This window comes from Bolinopsis microptera, chromosome 6 (genome assembly GCF_026151205.1).
Source record: "Bolinopsis microptera isolate Bmic1 chromosome 6, MBARI_Bmic_1.0, whole genome shotgun sequence".
NCBI lineage: Eukaryota > Metazoa > Ctenophora > Tentaculata > Lobata > Bolinopsidae > Bolinopsis > Bolinopsis microptera.
The window spans coordinates 5,991,045-6,014,732 of record NC_087077.1 but is presented as its reverse complement, the minus strand read 5'-3'; the positions used below and the strand labels follow the sequence as shown (position 1 = coordinate 6,014,732).

At 42.5% G+C, this 23,688-nt stretch overlaps 1 protein-coding gene across 1 annotated transcript; it reads right to left on the bottom strand.

Annotated features, from left to right (window-relative positions):
• Nucleotides 1-318: 318 nt before the first annotated feature.
• On the bottom strand, nucleotides 319-23,488 carry LOC134816866 (centrosomal protein of 192 kDa-like). The gene is made up of 14 exons (XM_063825867.1): nucleotides 23,347-23,488; nucleotides 14,455-14,593; nucleotides 12,618-14,328; nucleotides 11,788-11,958; nucleotides 11,481-11,581; nucleotides 9,216-9,296; nucleotides 8,315-8,426; nucleotides 7,726-7,846; nucleotides 7,452-7,614; nucleotides 6,432-6,784; nucleotides 6,153-6,314; nucleotides 3,689-3,851; nucleotides 2,480-2,580; nucleotides 319-2,287 (listed from the first exon to the last, which is right to left on the bottom strand). The coding sequence occupies exons 3-14, from the start codon at nucleotides 13,132-13,134 to the stop codon at nucleotides 1,345-1,347; spliced, it is 2,988 nt and encodes a 995-aa protein (XP_063681937.1). The 5' UTR covers nucleotides 13,135-14,328; nucleotides 14,455-14,593; nucleotides 23,347-23,488; the 3' UTR covers nucleotides 319-1,344.
• Between the last annotated feature and the right edge of the window lie 200 nt (nucleotides 23,489-23,688).

Genomic DNA, 23,688 nt, shown 5'->3' with positions numbered 1-23,688 from the left:
CAACATGAAAACTAATAAATTTCGGAAATATTTTTAGGTACATGATGGTTTTTAGCTTGGAAAGGCAAAACGTTTAGTACCAAATTCGCGATCACTTCAGCCGAATGATAGGAAACTTGATTGAGGGTTAAATGAGGAGGGGTGCCTGTGCCAAAAGATCATGAATCTTAATTCTTAGGTTACTCCTTCAGAACATCTACAATATAGTGTATTGTAAAACAAGGGCGGTCGAACTATTCGATGACCCTGTAGAGGAATCTACGACCCCCCCCCCCCCCCCCCCCCCCCCCCCTTGCAAGGAAACACCACGATATATTTGGACACGAGTGTAATTTAAAACTATAGCACATCTTATTAATTACAACATATTATTATATAAGTAGGTAGTGGAGCCATTAAATACTATACTACTATGTTAAACAATATATAAATCTCAAATAATATGGTAAAAATGCTTCATAAATACACAAATACAGTGTGTCCAAAATAAGCAACCAAGAGATTAAATTTTTTTAACGGTTTAAGAACGCCATTTATAATTTACAGAGGCTATAGCGTGTAACCTCCGGAGTCCGAAAAAAAATCAGACTTAAAGTTTATTCTGTGGTGTGACAGCCTTGTGACGCTATTTTACAAATTTACTGATATCTCTCATTTTTATGTACTGCTGTTAGTAGTGTTCTGCTGTTAGTAGTGTACTGCTGTTAGTAGTGTACTGCTGTTAGTAGTGTACTGCTGTTAGTAGTGTACTGCTGTTAGTAGTGTACTGTTGTTAGTAGTGTATTAGTCGTTAGATTAAATCTGAGGTGATTAACAAAAACTTGGTTGTTATTTGTTGGGACACCCTGGATAATAATTAAATATTGTGGTTGCTATAACTATAAAGTATAAAATCATTCCGTCACATAAAAATGCAGATTAAAAGTGCGTTAAAAACATTCCCTGCCAGAACATAATATAAAATGTACATAGAACTGGCTATGCTTAGTGATATTCACACATGCGATACTTATTACGTATATAACAACAAATATATAATAACACAACTAAGTTATGTAAACTTCGTACAAATTTCAAAATATTCAATAAAATTATTTTGTTATAATTTCTACCTAAAACGCTGTGTGCTTTCGCGTCAGAATTTGGCCAACTTTTCATCGAGCACTTCACACCATTATTGCTTTATTGTTACTACTACCATTATTAAACATTACTTGAACGTAAGTGCACAGCGCAATTAGCCTCAGTGTTCAAATATTAGTTCAGCATCATAATATTTTAGTAATACAAGATATTATAATATTTAAAGAGAACCATCCCGATGTCGATAGCTCAGTGTCAAATTTATTTACTTTTACGGTTTGTAACAGTTCCCTGAAGTTCAAGTGTGAGGACTCCATGGTCAGTATCGATCTTCAGAAATTCTTTAAACTCACCAAAAATAGTGGGTTTGTATTTGATAGGAATGCGTGCAGAGTGTCCTGCCTCGACAAGGACTTCTTTATACTTCAAATAAAAGGGAGGAAGAAGAACGGACAGTCTCACTTTACTGGCTACCTTCAGAGGGTTACCCACTTTAAATGAGAGAGATTGACAACCATTGATGCCAGCGGAGAATTCGAGGATTTTTATTCTGATGAAGACTTTATCTTTGGGACGATTATCGACTGTGCGTATTGTAGATGCTGTAGCACTTCCCTCTAATATCACTCTTTGGCTGTGCTTTAGACTCTTGATAGAGCCTTTAAAGCAAACAAAATTCCAGCACTGACTGAAGTGTCCGGTATGTTTAGGATAGAAGGTGATGGGTATACACTCCCGACAACCTGCAGGTGTCACTCCGCTCACCATGTCTACACAGAAAGCAGAATATGGAACTCTGATGGGGTCCGAACTGTCCACCTTGCGGTAAGCTGGAGCAATGGAGGAGAGCCGCCACTGTAAAACTTCAGTCTGCGTGTTGTTAAACTCGAACAAGGCAGAGCAGCTTGTATTAATAGGGATTGTTTGGAAACTGACCTTAGCTGGGACTGACAGAGGTTTGTCAGTATTACCAGATGTACTTAAAGGACACTTCAATCGAACATTTTCAGACTGAGCAGGGGTGTAAGATAGTTTTAGAGTCTTCTCAATTCCTCCAGCAGTGACAAGAAGTGTTGATAAGAAGGGTGAAGAAGAAACACGTGGTCGGACGCTGATCTCTGTGCACCCAGACGGTGGAATGCAACCTGCTTTCGGTGTCACATCGTACAGGGTCCCTTCATAAGAAACATCATACAATAGCGATCTGTAATGGTGCATTATCTCAATATAAAATATCTTTTAAACAGACTAGTAACTCGCATTACTGACAACCAACTTGGACCAAACATGATCCTTAACATCAAAGAGCTGTATTTAATATACAGCGTTGACCACTGCTAGAAACATGAAGAGGGGGTGTAAAATGAGTGGTTAATATATCTAATATCTATCTTACTTGGTACTCTCGTTAACCACGTGGAAGACGGTTGGTTTACTGAAATTCAATTCATCAACGCTAAAACTCCAACATGTTTCTTTGTTTTCTTCTTTGGAGGACTGAAAATACCAGTGGACGGTGATCATAGATAAATAGACTATACACTAGTGTATATTATATAATATCTATAGTATAGTACTATAACTATAGTAGTATATACGCTAATTTAACTGCGTATAATGCAATTACACTATTAATTGCACGAGTTCGATTATTGCAGTTATTTCACGAGGCGCAGCCGAGTGCAATAACTGGTGAAATCATATTATACATGCATTTATATTCGTATTATATAACTCCACGCTTCTGGTGTTATAATCAGTGCGATTAGTTTATAATCGCACGGACTGTGTTGTTAGCTGCTCGAAAAACAGTGAAATTATAAACTAATTGCACTGTCTTGAGAGCACTGAGCAACTCAAAGAACAGGGCACTTCAACCTGAAACCTCCTCCGAGGAACGAATTGACTCCCTCTTTCTCTCCCTCTCCCTCTCCCTCTCCCTCTCCCTCTCCCTCTCCCTCTCCCTCTCCCTCTCCCTCTCCCTCTCCCTCTCCCTCTCCCTCTCCCTCTCCCTCTCCCTCTCCCTCTCCCTCTCCCTCTCCCTCTCCCTCTCCCTCTCCCTCTCCCTCTCCCTCTCCCTCTCCCTCTCCCTCTCCCTCTCCCTCTCCCTCTCCCTCTCCCTCTCCCTCTCCCTCTCCCTCTCCCTCTCCCTCTCCCTCTCCCTCTCCCTCTCCCTCTCCCTCTCCCTCTCCCTCTCCCTCTCCCTCTCCCTCTCCCTCTCCCTCTCCCTCTCCCTCTCCCTCTCCCTCTCCCTCTCCCTCTCCCTCTCCCTCTCCCTCTCCCTCTCCCTCTCCCTCTCCCTCTCCCTCTCCCTCTCCCTCTCCCTCTCCCTCTCCCTCTCCCTCTCCCTCTCCCTCTCCCTCTCCCTCTCCCTCTCCCTCTCCCTCTCCCTCTCCCTCTCCCTCTCCCTCTCCCTCTCCCTCTCCCTCTCCCTCTCCCTCTCCCTCTCCTAAGGTCTATCCCTCTCCTAAGGTCTCTCCCTCTCCTAAGGTCTCTAACCTTATTCCGTTCTCTAGTAAAGTAGTAAGATCCCTAACCTTCCTAGTACTCTAGCGGAGTATTAACTAATTGTCTAGAAGAGTATTAACTAATAAAGGTCCCTAACCTTGGCTTTAGGATTAGTCAGGCTAATCCGGGGTGTAGCACCCTGTGATAGGTTACCAGCTGAGATAGTACTATCAGAGCTGCCTGATCTGGCCGAAACTTCTTGTCTGGTCAAGGTAACCAGCGATCTGCGAGCTGGTGGACCGCCCTTTCTTCCCATCACACTATAATATATTATATATAAGGTTCATCACGTGTTAGGATGTATAAAATTCAATTTACCTTTTTTTTCTGAACAAATTTAAATTATCATTATTCTAAGTTATAAATAACAAACTTTTATCATTTTTTAAAAACGTACAAGGTGTCCACAGCTAAAGGAACAGAGAAATGTAGGAACAAAGAGATGTAGGAACAGGAGGGATGTAGGAACGGGAGTGGGAGGGATGTAGGAACAGGAGGGATGTAGGCAGGGGTGTAGGAATGATTTTCTTCATGGAGGGGGCCAAATTCTAAATATTTCATTTTGTCCTTACCCTCGAAATTCAGGCTTTGGCGCGAAGCGCCAAAGCCTGAATTTCGAGGGTAAGGACAAAATGAAATTGCAGCATGTGCGGTATCGCAATTTTTCACCTTTGCCGGGCCGCGACAAATCGCGATTTTTAAATCCTGGCCTCACAACAAATCGCGATTTTTCAGTTCTCCGCGTCAAATTGCGCATTTTCCTTTAAATCTGAGGACCAAATTCGCGTATTTTCCTTCAAATCTGTGGGCCAAATATCACGTTTTCTATAATTAGTAATAGCAGGTTGGGGGCACTACGGAAAGCTTAGAAAGCTTCCGTCTCCTACTATCTAACTACTAACTAACTAATTAGTAATAGTACATGAAACCATTCAGTATCACATCCACAACCTTCCGATTGTAGGAACGGACTTCAAAAAACCGAAAAAATATTTTCGGCTCAGAATGATCAGGGTAGCATGAAACATGAACAAAAGTAATTTCCAGGAAAACTTTGAAAAATTTTGACTTAGAAAATTTTCGGTCAGAGTCATTCTCGTCTCTCGATACGTACCTCTGAAAGCAGAGCTTCCGCTTCCGAGCTCGCATTGCGAAGGGTAGGCCTGCATTGCCTTCCGAGATCGCATTACAAAGGGGCACCCTCGAGTCCAAAATAGTATATCGAAGGGTAGGTGCGGACTTCGAAAACCGAAAAAAATATTTTCGGCGCAGAATGATCAGGGTAGCATGAAACATGAAAAAAAGTAATTTCCAGAAAAATTTTGACTTAAAAATTTCGGTCCGAGTCATTCTCGATACGTACCTCTGAAAGCAGAGCTCCCGCTTCCGAGCTCGGATTGCGAAGGGGAGGCCTGCCTTCCGAGATCGCATTACAAAGGGGAACCCTCGAGTCCAAAATCGTATATTGAACTTCGAAAACCGAAAAAAATATTTTTGGCTCATAATGATCAGGGAAGCATGAAACATGAACAAAAGTAGTTTCCAAGAAAACTTTGAAAATTTTTGACTTTGTAGAAACCTAAATTAAAAAGTTGGCCCTTTTTGGCCCCTTGGCCAGATTTCATGGGGGGGGGGGGGGCGATGCCCCCCCCCCCCCCTGCCCCCCGCTTCCTACACCCCTGGATGTAGGAACAGGAGGGATGTAGGAACAGGAGGGATGAAGGAACATGAGGGATGTAGGAACAGGAGGGATGTAGGAACAGGATAGATGTAGGAACAGGAGGGATGTAGGAACAGGAGGGATGTAGGAGCAGGAGGGATGTAGGAACAGGAGCGATGTAGGAACAGGAGGGATGTAGGAACAGAAGGGATATAGGAACAGGGGGATGTAGGAACAGGAGGGATGTAGGAACAGGAGGGATGTAGGAACGGAAGGGATGTAGGAACAGGAGGGATGTAGGAACGGGAAGGATGTAGGTACAGGAGGGATGTAGGAACATGAGGGATGTAAAAACAGGAGGGATGTAGGAACGGGAGGGATGTAGGAACAGGAGTGATGTAGGAATAGGAGGGATGTAGCAACAGGAGGGATGTAGGAACAGGAGGGATGTAGGAACAGGAGGGCGGGATGTAGGAACAGGAGATATGTAGGAACAGGAGGGATGTAGGAACGGGAGGGATGTAGGTACAGGAAAGATGTAGGAACAGGAGGATGTAGGAACATGAGGGATGTAAAAACAGGAGGGATGTAGGAACGGGAGGGATGTAGGAACAGGAGTGATGTAGGAATAGGCGGGATGTAGCAACAGGAGGAATGTAGGAACAGGAGGGATGTAGGAACAGGAGGGATGTAGGAACAGGAGATATGTAGGAACAGGAGGGATGTAGGAACGGGAGGGATGTAGGTACAGGAAAGATGTAGGAACAGGAGGGATGTAGGAACAGGAGGGATGTAGGAACAGGAGGGATGTAGGAACAGGAGGGATGTAGGAACAGATGGATATACTTGTAAGCAGGTAAATTCTTCCATTTTGCCCCCAGGCGTAACCAAATTAGCTAACCTGATAAAGAGTTGATATAGTCCACTTCCGAAGAGCTTTCTCTCCAAGGCCATATCGGCCTGCATGAGATGAGGTACTTTCAGCTCACCCTCTCTCTTCATTTCACCTGGTGTCAGGTACTCCACAGCAGGGTCAAACGGGAGGTCCTGATCTTCCACCGGCCTGAAGCATAGAGCATTATTATGATTTATGATGGACACATTCGACCCTTGTTAACAAATCAGTCCACCCCCCCTCCCGATAAACCTTAGGTAACTTAATTTTGTAAAAGTAAAATACCTGTCAAGAATGTTGAGAACGTTGCAGAACCTCCTCCTGGAGATCTCGTCACCACAGTACAACTTGAGGAGAGCTATCCTGCTCACTCCCGCCTCTTTATCAGCCCCTGCCTCGTAGATCACGTACAATTCACGTGTAGTGTTATCTGGGATCACAAAAGTGGTGGGGTTGATCCAGGCCAGAGTGGAGGGTAAGGGGTACCCCTCCTCGTCTTCTAGAACTCCTGATACGAAGGCTGCCCTGGAGCCGGTGTTGTTAAGGGTGATACGCGCGGTGTTGCGAGTGTTTGGGCAGATGTCTCCCATGTCTACCCAGAGACGGGAGGAGCTCTGTTGTGCGTTTAGGATTACCACCTGAGGTTAAATCATAGTTATCTGCAGGAGTTAGAGTTATATCATGTTTAGTTAGTTTAGGATTGACACCTGAGGTTACATCATAGTTATCTGCAGGAGTTAGAGTTATATCATGTTTAGTTAGTTTAGGATTACCACCTGAGGTTACATCATAGTTATCTGCAGGAGTTAGAGTTATATCATGTTTAGTTAGTTTAGGATTACCACCTGAGGTTACATCATAGTTATCTACAGGAGTTAGAGTTATATCATGTTTAGTTAGTTTAGGATTACCACCTGAGGTTACATCATAGTTATCTGCAGGAGTTAGAGTTATATCATGTTTAGTTAGTTTAGGATTACCACCTGAGGTTACATCATAGTTATCTGCAGGAGTTAGAGTTATATCATGTTTAGTTAGTTTAGGATTGACACCTGAGGTTACATCATAGTTATCTGCAGGAGTTAGAGTTATATCATGTTTAGTTAGTTTAGGATTACCACCTGAGGTTACATCATAGTTATCTGCAGGAGTTACAGTTATATCATGTTTAGTTAGTTTAGGATTACCACCTGAGGTTGCATCATAGTTATCTGCAGGAGTTAGAGTTATATCATGTTTATTTAGTTTAGGATTACCACCTGAGGTTGCATCATAACGTAAAATCATAACAATTAGGGACTGTACCTTACTAAGACCACCGTGCCCAGATAGAGAAATATTAAAGGAAAGGTTATTCTTCTTGGTTTTAACGAGCAACTCGCCCACATGCTGTTGGCTGTGTAGTGGTGTGTAACCCAACTTGAGCGTCTGAGAGGTCCCTGCTGGTAACACCATATCACAGCTTAACCTGCAAATCAGATAGTACGTGATGTTAAATATTCAAAAGTTACGTTTAAATATATATTACAAACATACCAACTAATCCACTATTATAAAAATAAACGAGAAATGTGTAAACGTTATGGAGTTGTCGTTGAGGATGTAGAATGAGCGGCTAGGACTGATCACTCTCAGCACCAGACACATTAACTCAGTGGGTGAATCGTTCTGTAGCACTATAGTGTCTTCCTTCTGTCTGCCTGGTCAATTTTAATTAGTTTAATAATTCTAATTTAATAATTATGAACTAGGCTACCTCTATGTTTCCATAACATGACTGTAAGTGTGCAACATAGTGGGTCTCTTATGAATTTAGTATGATAGGCTGGTAGTTATATAATTAGATTTATAAGGTGCATAGTATAAGTGTTTACCGCGCCCCGATTTACTGCAACCTCGATATACCGCAGCCATCTCATTTCCCCCAAATAGGGCTTAACATGCATAATGTAAACAAACAAAACCCCGATTTACCGCGAAATCCGATTTACCGCTGATGTTTCCTTTCCCCAAACTCCGTGGTAAATCGGGGTTACTGTATTCATCTTTTTGGGGTATGTTGTATCGTCGAAGCGTGTTATGAAAACTAGAATTCATTATTTGTACAAGTTGAACTGATCGCGGAATCTATTCTGTAAAAGAGAGTAGAGACTGTTAATTTGACTAACCAATCTCAGATCCCCCAAAGTTAACAATACTTTTACTGGTCAGCAGCGAATAGGGACACGTGGTATTTGCAACGTTTGATTTGTTCTTTGTGCTCCGTCCTTCGATCGGTACCTTGTAGTTGTGTAGTGCAAAACATTTTGAATAAACGTTCCTAAATAGCTAAATCAACAATCAGGAATCGAGAAGTACTGTATAATTATATATGCACACGTTCATTGTTAGTAGCCCTATTAAATGACACGATGAGGTAAAATTTGTCGCACTATAAAACTATAAAAACCCTCCATGGTTAGGATAATCGTCTCATCCTCTAGGTAAACTTTGTCACATAATGATATCTTTATCAGATGATAAGATATCGCTTAAATTCGGCCAGCAGTGAGATGCTAACATTGTCACACTATAAAAACTTCTGAACTTGCTAGATTATTAGATGCTAAAATTAAGCCACTATCGTTGAAAACGCTATTTTTTAAATTTACCAATATCCTCAAATTTCAATGAACGTGTCCATAATATATCGGGCTGGAAGCGGACTCAGTCGAATATTAGGTCGGTTCCTATAGCGCACTTATCACATATTCATTTTATAGTTACAGTCCTAATAAGTTTCCAAGACGCAAAGTGCCTTCAGCTATTTATTGGTTTGCACAACATTTTCAGTGGCCAAAATTGTATAAAATTTATTATAGTTGATCTCCAAAAAAAGCTTATTATCCGAGTTATCGACAAAACATAAGAGGCTGAAATTGGCCGAGTTATGCAGACAGTCTGTGGATTTAGGAACCTGACAGGTAGCCTCCCACTAACTAGTGCTCACAGTGAAACACAAATTTAAGCACTTTGTTGAAAATTTGTCCATTACTAAGAAATAAAATATTATTTTTTAAGGCTTGATACCTGGTAAACAACAGAATCTGCCTCCAGACTGAGGGTGAGCAGCCCAGTCACGTGCTCCGTTACCACTGGGAAATAGGACACCTGACAATTTAGATGTGTTACAGTGGGGAGCCATCCAGCCTCTCTCAAAAAAGAAAAAGGAGAAATATAAAAAGAAAGTAGTAAATGTGACCATGTTATCCCATGTTGTAGTTATTCCAACATCTCAAACTGAGAATAAGTGACGAGAGTTTATTGTGTTGTGGAGAGTGCTCACCTGGCAGGTAGCCTCCTCTCCCGGAATGCTCACCTGGCAGGTAGCCTCCTCTCCCACTAACCCCACTAGTGCTCACCTGGCGTAGCCTCCTCTCCCACTAACCCCACTACTGCTCACCTGGCAGGTAGCCTCCTCTCCCACTAACCCCACTACTGCTCACCTGGCAGGTAGCCTCCTCTCCCACTAACCCCACTAGTGCTCACCTGGCAGGTAGCCTCCTCTCCCACTAACCCCACTACTGCTCACCTGGCAGGTAGCCTCCTCTCCCACTAACCCCACTAGTGCTCACCCGGCAGGTAGCCTCCTCTCCCATTAACCCCACTACAGCTCACCTGGCGGGTAGCCTCCTCTCCCACTAACCCCACTACAGCTCACCTGGCAGGTAGCCTCCTCTCCCACTAACCCCACTACAGCTCACCTGGCAGGTAGCCTCCTCTCCCACTAACCCCACTACAGCTCACCTGGCAGGTAGCCTCCTCTCCCACTAACCTCACTAGTGCTCACCTGGCAGGTAGCCTCCTCTCCCACTAACCTCACTAGTGCTCACCTGGCAGGTAGCCTACTCTCCCACTAACCTCACTAGTGCTCACCTGGCAGGTAGCCTCCTCTCCCACTAACCCCACTACTGCTCACCTGGCAGGTAGCCTCCTCTCCCACTAACCCCACTAGTGCTCACCTGGCAGGTAGCCTCCTCTCCCACTAACCCCACTAGTGCTCACCTGGCAGGTAGCCTCCTCTCCCACTAACCCCACTAGTGCTCACCTGGCAGGTAGCCTCCTCTCCCACTAACCCCACTAGTGCTCACCTGGCAGGTAGCCTCCTCTCCCACTAACCCCACTAGTGCTCACCTGGCAGGTAGCCTCCTCTCCCACTAACCCCACTAGTGCTCACCTGGCAGGTAGCCTCCTCTCCCACTAACCCCACTAGTGCTCACCTGGCAGGTAGCCTCCTCTCCCACTAACCCCACTACAGCTCACCTGGCAGGTAGCCTCATCTCCCACTAACCCCACTAGTGCTCACCTGGCAGGTAGCCTCCTCTCCCACTAACCCCACTAGTGCTCACCTGGCAGGTAGCCTCCTCTCCCACTAACCCCACTAGTGCTCACCTGTCAGGTAGCCTCCTCTTCCACTAACCCCACTAGTGCTCACCTGGCAGGTAGCCTCCTCTCCCACTAACCCCACTAGTGCTCACCTGGCAGGTAGCCTCCTCTCCCACTAACCCCACTAGTGCTCACCTGGCAGGTAGCCTCCTCTCCCACTAACCTCACTAGTGCTCACCTGGCAGGTAGCCTCCTCTCCCACTAACCCCACTAGTGCTCACCTGGCAGGTAGCCTCCTCTCCCACTAACCCCACTAGTGCTCACCTGGCAGGTAGCCTCCTCTCCCACTAACCCCACTAGTGCTCACCTGGCAGGTAGCCTCCTCTCCCACTAACCCCACTAGTGCTCACCTGGCAGGTAGCCTCCTCTCCCACTAACCCCACTAGTGCTCACCTGGCAGGTAGCCTCCTCTCCCACTAACCCCACTACTGCTCACCTGGCAGGTAGCCTCCTCTCCCACTAACCCCACTAGTGCTCACCTGGCAGGTAGCCTCCTCTCCCACTAACCCCACTAGTGCTCACCTGGCAGGTAGCCTCCTCTCCCACTAACCCCACTAGTGCTCACCTGGCAGGTAGCCTCCTCTCCCACTAACCCCACTAGTGCTCACCTGGCAGGTAGCCTCCTCTCCCACTAACCCCACTAGTGCTCACCTGGCAGGTAGCCTCATCTCCCACTAACCCCACTAGTGCTCACCTGGCAGGTAGCCTCCTCTCCCACTAACCCCACTAGTACTCACCTGGCAGGTAGCCTCCTCTCCCACTAACCCCACTAGTACTCACCTGGCAGGTAGCCTCATCTCCCACTAACCCCACTAGTGCTCACCTGGCAGGTAGCCTCCTCTCCCACTAACCCCACTACTGCTCACCTGGCAGGTAGCCTCCTCTCCCACTAACCCCACTAGTGCTCACCTGGCAGGTAGCCTCCTCTCCCGGAACCAAGGAGCCAATAAAAGGAGGAGATACAGAAAAGGGGCGCGTCACATCGAGAGTAATTGTGGTGGCCATGTTGCCTGCAGAGTTACATCGTTACATACACATCTTATAAACTGAATTCATACTGCACAGCTTCGATTACATAACTATTAAGTCGTCCATGAGCGATTAAGTTAATGAAGGGTATAGTTTATAAGAGATGAGTCTTCATCATACAAGTTACATACTCGGCATGATGAAGAAAGATTTGAAGTTTCAAACCTTAAAATTGTAATATTTATACCTGTGTTAATTAAGGTGATGTCAGTGGTGAGTGGGTCCCCTGGGCTGGAATGGAAAGAAAGAGAGTGTTTGTCTGTGGGTATCCTCACTTTATAATGACCAACTGTTCCCAAAACATCAGTCTCTGCTAGCAGTGCGCCGTTAGGACTATCCACGTACACTCTCAAACTGGCTGTAAAGTGAGGAGAGTCATGATATGATATAATATATATGTATAGTTCATGAAATAGGGATGTAAGTCATTTTGTGTAATATGCTGTGTGTAATACAACACTTGATACCCAGCGAGATAGCAATTGCACATTTCACCCTTAATTTTTACGTAACATAATATCACCTTTATGATACATTATATATATATATAACTTTCCTTTTTCATTCAGTTTAGCTGCATAATTCAATATCCTAATCCCACTAACCCCACTAACCCCACTAATCCCACTAATCCCACTAATCCCACTAATCCCACTAATCCCACTAAGCCCACTAAGCCCACTACTCCCACTAATCCCACTAACCCCACTAATCCCACTAATCCCACTAATCCTACTAATCCCACTAATCCCACTAATCCTACTTATCCCCACTTACCGCACTAACCCCCACTAATCCCACTAATTCCACTAACCCCACTAATCCTACTTATCCCCACTAATCCCACTAACCCCACTAATCCCACTAACCCCACTAACCCCACTAACCCCACCAACCCCACCAACTCCACCAACCCCACTAATCCCACTAATTCCACTCACCCCACTAATCCCACTAACCCCACTAATCCCACTAACCCCACTAATCCTACTTATCCCCACTAACCCCACTAATTACCTTCACAAACGCTGTATTGTTCGTAAGGGCAGAACTCGATGTGCCCAACAAATAGCTGGTGAGGCGGTAGGATAAGTGCAAAGACAGCAGTAGGGTACTTTGACATAGGATCGGAAAGCGAGAAGACTTCATCCAGGCCTTCAGAATGAAGCACAACTTTCAAAGGCAGTTCATAGTCTGAAGCATTTTTAAGCTCGTACGACGCCTCTTTGTTTTCTACTTGGATGTTGAATTGTATTTGTTTGGGAAGCATGCTGAGGCCAGGTAGCTCAGCAATGGCAGTTATTTTGCAGCTATGGTGTTGTTCATGTAACATGCCACTTATCACAGAATTTACAGTCACCTCCACGGTCCCCAGACACAGACCGTCTTGTTTAGCAGACAGGCATACGGGCAAACTCTCCTTTGCAAGGGGGGGAATTATCAGACGGTTTTGGGAACTAAAGCCATTCATCTTTCCGACTTCATCAACTGATATACTGCACTGGACCCATAGATCAGTTTTGTTTTCTATCATAACAGGAAATTTCTTTGTTATACCCACAGCACAAGGTTGCTCTAGGGTATAGCTGGGAGAGATGACAATTTGTTTCGAGGGGCAAAGTCATCTTTAAGTATCCTGTCGAGAATCGAATGATGGTGCATAATTTCAAGACTATTATTGAATGATGGATGTCTCTCAACTTCACCATGGTCAGTATCTGGAGCCATATTTCCGTCATCACAGTTCACTGTGCTCAAATTGTTTTCATCACTTGACACACAATCAGTTTCCAAATTAACATTGCCAGTGTCTAACTCCTCTTCACTTGACACATAATCAAACTTCTCTGAACTCGAGTTATCTTCATTAATGCTATTTTATCTGTTCTTTCAATTTAAGCTCAGAAGGCATATTGTCTTCTAGTTCCTCATCTTCATCATATGACTCCTCGTCACTAGGTACATCAAACTCGGTTTCGTCAACATGCCCAGGAGTTTGGAGAGCTTCAGTAGTCATAGAATTCTCTGGATCAATATAAGTTACAGTGTTCAGAGATCCAAGGGAGTAACGAGCACTGTTTTTAGTATCGAACTCTAATTCATATGCATTTTTTGAACCATGACCTTGCAACAAAACATTATCAATGGGACTATCGCGATCGGATCCCAACAATTGATCCATAGGCTTGCTCATTTGAAGGGCCATTTGATCAATCTTATCTTCTGTTTCCTTGTTAATATTGGGTATATCTTGAGATGTTATGATATCCTCTTGAAGAAAGTATTTAGAAAACGATTCATTAACGAGATCTTCCTCGACCTCTATGTAATCAAAGAAATCGACAGCATTTTTTGAGGTCAATGCAGCCACCTCTGCATCCAGGTCGTTATGTGCTTGTTTTGGTTCATCCATGATAGTCATTGAAGGAGGTGCACTTAACATTTTCCTGATACCATCTGCATCTTCCTTATCTGCATTTGCAACCATTTTTTGGCAGTTTGTTGACGAATGTCTTCGCATTATGACATTATTTTCTGTAACAATGTATCCAGGTATAGGTGAAAATTGTTCGCATATTCTTTGAGGGAATTCTGAATTTTCTGTAATAGATGCCTCAACATTCAATTCCTTAGCCAGTATATTTAGGCTGGCCAGATCTTCAGCCATCTTTTCAGAGAATTCTCTTTGATCTACATCATTTGGTGTGCTTCCATCTAGGTTATACGCCTGCAAAATGTATCATTGGTTGTTAAACTGAGCCTTCAATTCATAAGACTACCAACTACCCTTAATAATTATACATGTAAGAAGAACAACTAATCCAAATGATGTTAAAATTCCTTGAATGCATACCATGTTATCGACAATGAAGCTGTCCTCTTCAAGCTCGCCAGGATGGGGAGGAACAATGTACTTCCACAAGTTCAAAGTTGTTTCACTAGAAACTATCACATTGCTGTTTGTGTCAACATTTTCCTTGTCGTCCAATGTTCTGGAAATAGTAGTGATATGCACGAAATTTAAAACTTAATAAACTTTGGAAACATCTTTACTGGATTGTTTTTAGCTTGGAAAGGCAAAACGTTTAGTACCAAAATTATGATATTATTATATTTGAAAAACACAATATTTTACAAAATTTATACAAGCTTGTGTTCGATCTGTAAAATTGTTGAAGGTCGAAATACGATAAAAAGGCAAACAATTATCTTTTAGGTGTTCGAAATGATATTTAGATTCTAGATGAATATTTTATTTAAATTATTTCGTCCGTTTACTAGTAAATTTTGTAAAAAATTGGGTTCTGTTTATTTTAAATTCTCAATTTTATGCCGTTGGCCCCCTATCTAATCCGGCTGCTAAAGTAAGTAGTTTGAAAGGTGCTTGGCCGGATATATATATTATACATAATAACAATAATTCCGGCTCATGATCAGGGTTAGGAACCGACCGGAAATCCGGCTGAATCCGGTTCCGGCCGGATATCCGGCTTCAAAATCCGGTTCCGGTTCCGGCTCCGGCTGGAAAAAAATTTGCCGGATTTCAGTTTTTTTTTACCAAAAAAAAATCAAAAAAATATTTTCGGCTAATAATGAACAGGGTAGCCTGAATTGTGGAAAAAAGTGGTTTTCAGAAAAACTTCGAAAAATTTTAACTTAGAAGTTTTCGGTCCGAGTCGTTGTCGAGACGTACCTCCTGTATCGAGAGCTCCCGCTTCCGAGCTCGTGTTGCAAAGGGGAGGCTTGCCTTCCGTGATCACATTACCAGGGGAAACATCGAGTCCAGAATTGTGTATCGAGGGGTAGGTGGGGACTTCGAAAAACCGAAAAAATATTTTCGGCTAATAATGAACAGGGTAGCCTGAATCGTGGAAAAAAGTGGTTTTCAGAAAAACTTCGAAAAATTTTAACTTAGAAGTTTTCGGTCCGAGTCGTTCTCGAGACGTACCTCCTGTATCGAGAGCTCCCGCTTCCGAGCTCGTGTTGCCAAGGGGAGGCCTGCCTTCCGTGATCACATTACCAGGGGAAACCTCGAGTCCAGAATTGTGTATCGAGGGGTAGGTGGGGACTTCGAAAAACCGGAAAAATATTTTCGGCTAATAATGAACAGGGTAGCCTGAATCGTGGAAAAAAGTGGTTTTCAGAAAAACTTCGAAAAATTTTAACTTAGAAGTTTTCGGTCCGAGTCGTTCTCGAGACGTACCTCCTGTATCGAGAGCTCCCGCTTCCGAGCTCGTGTTGCAAAGGGGAGGCCTGCCTTCCGAGATTGCATTACCGGGGGAAACCTTGAGTCCAGAATACAGAATAGTGTATCGAGTGGCATGGTAGGTGCGGACTTAGAAAAAACCGGAAAATATTTTGGGCCACCTCCCTGGGCTAGCCCCCGGCTATAATCGCAAAATTGGCAGTATTTAATCTTCTGATTATGAAATACGAAATGTTAAGGTCACGTGTTCAGGGTCTGGGTAGCTACTTAATTCATCAAATAGTTTTATGTATTACGCATGCTTTTAACTCGCTAGTATAGTTTGATAAGCCGCCGATAGATTGTGGGCTGGTGCTGATAAGACTGCCTTACACTCAAATTTACAACACATGAACATCCAACCAACTCCTAATATGGACTTCATCTCTTCGGACTCCGGGCTGCCAGGTAGTGGTGCCCATACCACTACCTCTACAGAACACTGCCTGGCACCCCCTACCACACCCGGTATGTGCGTTATAAGTACTCAAACAGACATAACATTTGGACAGTGGCTTCCTACCCTGTCACCTAAACTATGCCTCGATCTGTTCGAGCACGTTAAGGATGAGCACATGGCGCACGAAATCTCCTACAACAATTCACTGGGAATTGATTTAGGGATTAAATCCAACACTAAGGTTTCAAAACGTAAAGTTCTATTGAAACAAAAACTGGAGAACGATTGTAAAAATGCTAACTTTATCAATTCGTTTACGGTAGATGTTGCCAAAATAGATTCATTAATGAACCATTTTTCCGGTTTGCTGGAGAAGGCAGAAACAACACTAGAGGACTACAAGACAGAAGTTCGGAGAACAACCGCAGACTGCATCGGAAACAGCGCACTCCCTTCTGCTCCAGCCCCACAACAGTTAGTGATTAGCCCACCCTCCGCAGCTCTACCTACTCCGGTATGTAATCTAAGTGTGAACTTTAATGACATTAATTGGATGGACATCTGCAAGAGCATGAACTTCCGCAGAATCGCATCCCGATCCGTACAGTACTTTGGAGCAACAGATTACCGCTATGGGTCGACCGTGCATCATTCCAGAAACTATCCTCAGAACTCCGTTATTGACCACATTTTTACAAACATTTCGAATGCATTAGATGACCCTACGTTTAATAAGGAGCAGGTAACTTGTCTAATCACCAAATATGAAAACGGCAAGTGCCACATACCCTTCCACAGTGATGATGAAAATGAGGTCACTGGTGACATCATTACACTCAGTCTTGGGGCCTCTAGAGACCTAGTATTTCGTAGCAAAGTCGGTCCGGTCAAACAACAGATCCACAAACTTGACCATGGATGTGTGTATGTGATGACACGTGAATCACAGAATTTCTGGGAGCATGGTATATTGCCACAACCAGAAACTCAGGACTGCAGAATATCGCTTACGTTCAGACGCCTCTCTCAGAATACCCCCCATCGCAAAAAAATCCCGAGGATCCACGAACCGATTCATAAGCCTACGGTTACTGAGCAGTCTCAACCTAAGGAGCGTCTATTATTCTTGACGGACTCGCTTCTCAGAGATGTCCCTTTTGACCCTCCTAACGTACACTGCATCAAACGCGAAATGTACCAGTTATCCAAAATTTTAGATCACGAACAATATATTTCTGGCTCTAAAATTGTCATAATTTCTTCTGGTATAAACGATTTATCTCGCTATGACCACCACCACCACTCCCTTTCATGTGATTTTAAGAGAAATATTGATTATCTAATTGAGAAATATCCTAACACGACTTTTATATTTAATTCTTTAGTTCTCACACGTTTCTCGTGGCTTAATGAGGAAGTTAAGCATTTTAACAGCTTTATTTTTGAACTAAGCAATAGAGTGTCCAAGCTATGGTTCTTTGACTCGCACCATATTTGTACTGTTTTATACCAGAGAAGAGAGGTCATTGTAGATCCTGGTGGAAACGGAATCCACCTAACAGTCATGTCCAAGAGAGAGATAGCTCGCTCTCTTGCTACCTGTGTCAAAGAATTTATGGGGCGCAGCTACTTAATTCGAAAACACTGGCCGCTAAGACGGGAGTATGTTTCTTCATTGGGCAGACCTTAGAACAGCAATACAATCGGCAAACATACTATAACGAAAATTTGGACAAAATTATTAATCTACTAAGAATCGTACAGTATACGAACCATGTCTTATCTGCACCAGCTTACGGCTAATCGAAATCTTATCTTTACTAAGTTGAACCACGTAATCAGACCACTAAGTACATACACTTACAAGTTACAAATACAGAATACAAGTCACATTCACATTTCACATACTTCAATTAACTTTTTAAACTTATTCCCACAGAACAACACTTCACTGAATTGATTTCTCTAGTTAGAAGCTGAAGTTAGGGACCCGGACAGAGTGTTCACAAAACCTCGCACGTTTTCTCACTCTTCCCTGGCCCCATTTTCTTGGCTCACTCATCTGGAGTAGATACTTTCAGTGACTGTTTTCCGTGTACTTTATTATATTATATTAAGTAGCAAACCTATATCTACATTTAAACAAGAGTATCATTTACAGCTAAAAAATGGTAGTTATCCGAAGTAGTAAAAATAGCTGTAAGGCCTGTGCAAAGCGCCTAGTCTCACACAAGGTAAGCATCACTTGTAGTATTTGTTATACGACATATCACCCAAAATGTGCTCACCTAACACCTAGCGACATAACTGAACTTACTGGAGAATGGTCTTGCTACAGCTGCATTTCAGAAATTCTTCCAGTGGGTGCCGTCATGCCTCTATCACCATCACGGCCTATACAAATCCAAGTCTCCAATAAACGAGAAAAATGTCACACTTGCACAAAAATTGGGAATATAAGACAAATGACCAAATGTTGCTACTGTGACAACCTATCCCACACAAGATGTTCTGCTGGCTCAACAGGCTGCAAAGAATGCTTGAGAAAAATTTTCCCAGCATACGATGTCTCCATTAGACAGCTTCACATGATAAATTTCAGTAACACTATTAGGTTTAACCCCTTTAATCGCGACCACCTATCAAATCAAATAGGTGATCATGATGATACTGATGCTGATTTGAATCCATGGGAAACAACGTCTAGTCTTCTAAATAACTGCAAATATTATACCGCGAACGCGATCAAAAATACGAAGGAGTATGAATTGAAAGTTTTCTCGCTAAACGTTAGGTCACTCAGTGGGAAAATTGAAGAATTTCGGGAGAATATAGATCAATACACAAAATACGACGTTCTCTGCTTCAATGAAACAAATTGTAACACGGAATGTTTGCCTTTTCAGGGAGAGGAGCTCGAACTAGACGGTTTCTATCCACCGTATGTTCAGACTCCCGCTAGAGCGTCAAATCGTGGTGGAGGATTAGTCATATATGTTAACAAAAAACTATGTGAATTATCTGACATAAACGTTAAGAGCGCTCTATGTTGCCACGATAATCCTAAGATAGGAGAATTCTTGGTTGCAGAACTTACCTTGAAAGGGCACAAAAACGCGTTAATCTGTAATATATATCGCTCTCCAAGTGGGGACTTGAATGGTTTCCTTGAACAATTGAAAATTTTCCTCCGTAACTTAGCAAGACATCGAAACAAAAATATCATACTGGCCGGTGATACTAACATAGACCTACTAGATTACGGGAGAATAGACTCTGTTACTAAGTATGTGGACACTTTAGCAGAGCACGGATTCGCTCCTGTGATATCAAGACCAACTAGAGTCACAGATCACAGTGCGACTATCATTGACCATATTTTCGTCAATAATTGCCACGCTGTTACAAAATCGGGAGTAATTTCTGAATCAATCTCTGACCACTTGGCAACTTTTGTCACAATTATGGTTGATCAGAATAGGCTCAGTTGTAAACTTCAAGAAGATACATCTTCTCGAGTAATAAACGATGACAGCATCAAAAAGTTCGAGAACGACATTTCTGCCGTAGACTGGAACTTGGTTAATAACTATGATTCTGCAGATGAAAAATTTGAGGCTTTCGAGAAAAAATATAGTGAACTATACGACCGAAATTTCCCAATGAAGGCAAAAAAGAGTAAACCAGGCCGCCGTAAAAACACAAAGCCGTGGATCCAAGAATGGTTACGGTGCGCATGTGATCGCAAAAATAAATTTTATGAAGATTTTGTCACAAACCCGACCACTGAAAATGATATTAGGTACAAGAAAATGAAGAAATTTGTGAATAAACACGTGGATAAGGCCAAAAACAAATATTACAACGCATACTTTACAAAATATTCTAGCGACAGCAGAAAACAATGGCAAATGGTTAATAACTTGTTAAACAGAAAGAAAAAAGGCAAAATCAAGATAAACAAAATTAACTATAATGGGAGCGAGATAACAGATTCTCAGCAAATTGCGAATAGCTTCAATGACTATTTCTGCAATATAGCTGAGACTCTTAAGAGAGAAAATGGTCTCGTATGCTCCGAGGGCCGGACTATCGTAACAGAAACTCAAGATAGCAAATGCCAGCGGAGCATGAATCTCGAAGACTCGTCCGCATCAGAAATAATTGAAATAGTTAAGGGTCTGAAGATTAAGTCGACTTCTGATATGAGTATACTTCCCCTGAAAAAAGTGAGCAATATACTTGCGCCAGTGCTTAGCTGCCTAGTCTCTGCGTCTCTACATCAGGGGAAGTTTCCACATAAATTGAAAATCGCGAAAGTAATTCCACTTCACAAAGGTGGGTCACGTGCTGAAGTTTCAAACTATCGACCAATCTCACTACTTTCGTGTTTCTCAAAAATCTTTGAAAAAATTATGCAAGCGCGACTATTAGATCACTTAAAGACAGAGAAAATCCTATTTGACTCTCAATACGGATTTCGAGCTGGACATAGCTGTGAACATGCTTTACTAGAAGCCCAAAACCATATCCACAGGGCACTAGAAAAAAAGCAGGTCACAGCACTGCTTCTATTGGACTACAGCAAGGCCTTCGACATGGTTGACAGCAGTATTCTTCTGAGAAAACTTGAGCACTATGGAGTTCGGGGATTGGCTTTATCTTGGTTTCACTCATATCTTACCGATAGAGAGCAATACGTGAGCGTCAACAACTGCAAGTCCTCTCACCTCAAACTTAACTACGGAGTACCACAGGGCTCCATTCTCGGACCAATTCTGTTCATAATTTACATCAACGACCTTCCTCAGATTAGTAATTTAGCTAAACATATTTATTTCGCTGACGACGCAAACCTAATAATAAGTACAGATACATTTGAACAACTTAATGCAATGGTGAATGAGATTCTGACTTTGATAATTGATTGGGCTACTAATAACGGGCTTAAATTAAATGCTAGCAAAACTAAATATATGATCTTTACAAATAAGAAAACTGAGGATATAGAAATTTACATGGGAGGTGAACGATTAAAGCAAAGTGATCACGAAAGGTTTCTTGGCGTGATCATTGATACCAAGCTAAATTGGGCCCACCACATTAGACATTTAGCCACTAAAGTATCTAGAAATGCGGGCATACTCTACAAACTCAAAGGCTCTGTACCTAACAAAGCACTCAAGTTGATATACAACAGCTTTGTTCAGTCTCACTTGTACTACTGCTGCACAGTTTGGGGAACAAGATCGCTAAACTCCGTTAAAAGAGTCTTCTCGGCCCAGAAAAAGGGCATTCGCGCTGCAGATAACCAATACCACCGCTATTTTTATGACAAAGATCTGAACAGTACACCTTCACACACAAAGGAAATTTTCAATAAACTAGAAGTATTAGCTTTACCGAACGTGATAGCTAAATGTATATTATGCTTAATGCACAAAGTTTATTCTAACACTGCACCACCAAATATTATAAGAATGTTCACTGTTTCAAACTTAAACGCACCTAGAAGAGAACCTGAGTTCTTTGCAGTACCATTTAACCGTTTATGTAATTCAGACAAGAGCATTTCTTACATTGGGCCTAAGTTATATAACAAAACAGTCAACATTATTAACAAGGACATAAAATATGTCACGACTTGCCTACAAGACAAATTCCTAAATTCATTCAAGTCTACAGTCAGCAAGCATGTGCTTACTGCACAAGCACTTAACCCGGATGACAAGGACTGGAACAACTCAAATTTCGTACTTTTAGAAATTTAAATAATTTGGTACAACATACGTTGATAATAACGAGCAACAAAACTTTAACCTCATAACGAAATATGACTATCTTCGAGCATTTTCTACAATGCTATCGCTACCGCGCAATTTCACTGTCATTTACAAAACAAAAATATCACCGCGCATTCTTCAGACCCTGTGTCGCTGTTCTAAATTTATGTCAAGAGATAAGAGTTATTTAGAAATTCTTAATAGTAGTACTATTCAAATTTGCTAATAGCGTAATCATATTTTATACATTATTCATATTTTATACATTGCATTGTGTGCATATATTTATATTTGATTGTAATTAAAGATTTTAAGGCGTTAGTGCCGAGTAATGCCTCTGGGTAGTGCTCCTCAATCAATCAATCAATCAGCTCATTACCGCAATCATGTGACTCAGCTCTAGACGCCAGACGGTGATTAGTAGTGTACTAGACAGTGCCTGCTTGCGAACAACCTTATTAAGCACCTCTGGTTGTAAGTCACGTGACCCAATGATACTCAGACTTGCATGAAAAAAAGGGAATTCGCACAAACGCGCTCAATCAGGGGTCTGGCAGCATATGCCAATTAGATATCATTTCTGAGTATTACTCGTCTAGTGTCGTGACTCGTGTCTACTCGTGTTACATTGTGTCTGCTACGTACTGCTTGTTTAAGCAATGTCTAGTAGTAGATAGGAAGATTTGTAAAAAAACTATATCTGTTCGGACGTTGAAGCCGCCCTAAGTCGAGTCGAGTAGTAGTAAATCTAAAACATCGTCCGTCTGGTTGATCTACTCAGAAGAAAATGGGATCCCTTATGCAAGCTGCAAGAAGTGCTCGATGAAGATTAGGCGTGGAAAGGAAGGAAATTTTCCGGCAACATCCGGCAAAAACCGGCAAAATCCGGCTGCCTTTTATTTCACTCTGAAACCACCGGTTCCGGTCCGGCAAAATCCGGCTTGCCGGATTTGAGATCCAAATCCGGCTGAATCCGGTCCGGCAGCCAAAACCCCAATCCGGTCGGTTCCTAATCAGGGTAGCATCAAACGTAAAGAAAAGTGTTTCCAGGGAAAAAAGTCAAAAGTCAGGCCATGATTACGTAATATTGCTGTCAGGAGGGGGGGGGGGGGGTTGGGTCTTGATTACGGTTGATTATGGAGGGGGGAGGGGGGTAAAAATTGCTAAAATATTGATTACATAATATATGTGAACGACCCCTAAATAGTTCTTTTCACACTACTGAGAATAAAATATAAGTGTCGATTAGTGTAAAATCCGGATTGTGTTTAAAACCCCGTTTATTAAATTTATTATTTATCATTTAAGAAAACAAACCCTGCCACAGATTGTTCATGATGTTCTTGGAAGGTTGTGTTGGGTTCTTGATTCCAGCCTGGAGGTTTCTTCTTTTTCCAAACAGTCGAGGTTGCAATGGGACTTGTGAATTCGTCACTGGAATTCATAATTTCCACATTCTAAGAAAAAGATTTCAAACATTATTTTCACATGCACATAATAATTGGTATTGAAATAAAAAGAATCAGACACCAGTAGAATTAGAGGTATGCCGCCGGAACTGTCAAAATTGGAATAGCTAAATGTGGATGAAACTGTTTTTTTATTCACATCAACATCAAATTTATCGTAGTCAACAATTTCAGCTTTATTGCTATCCAG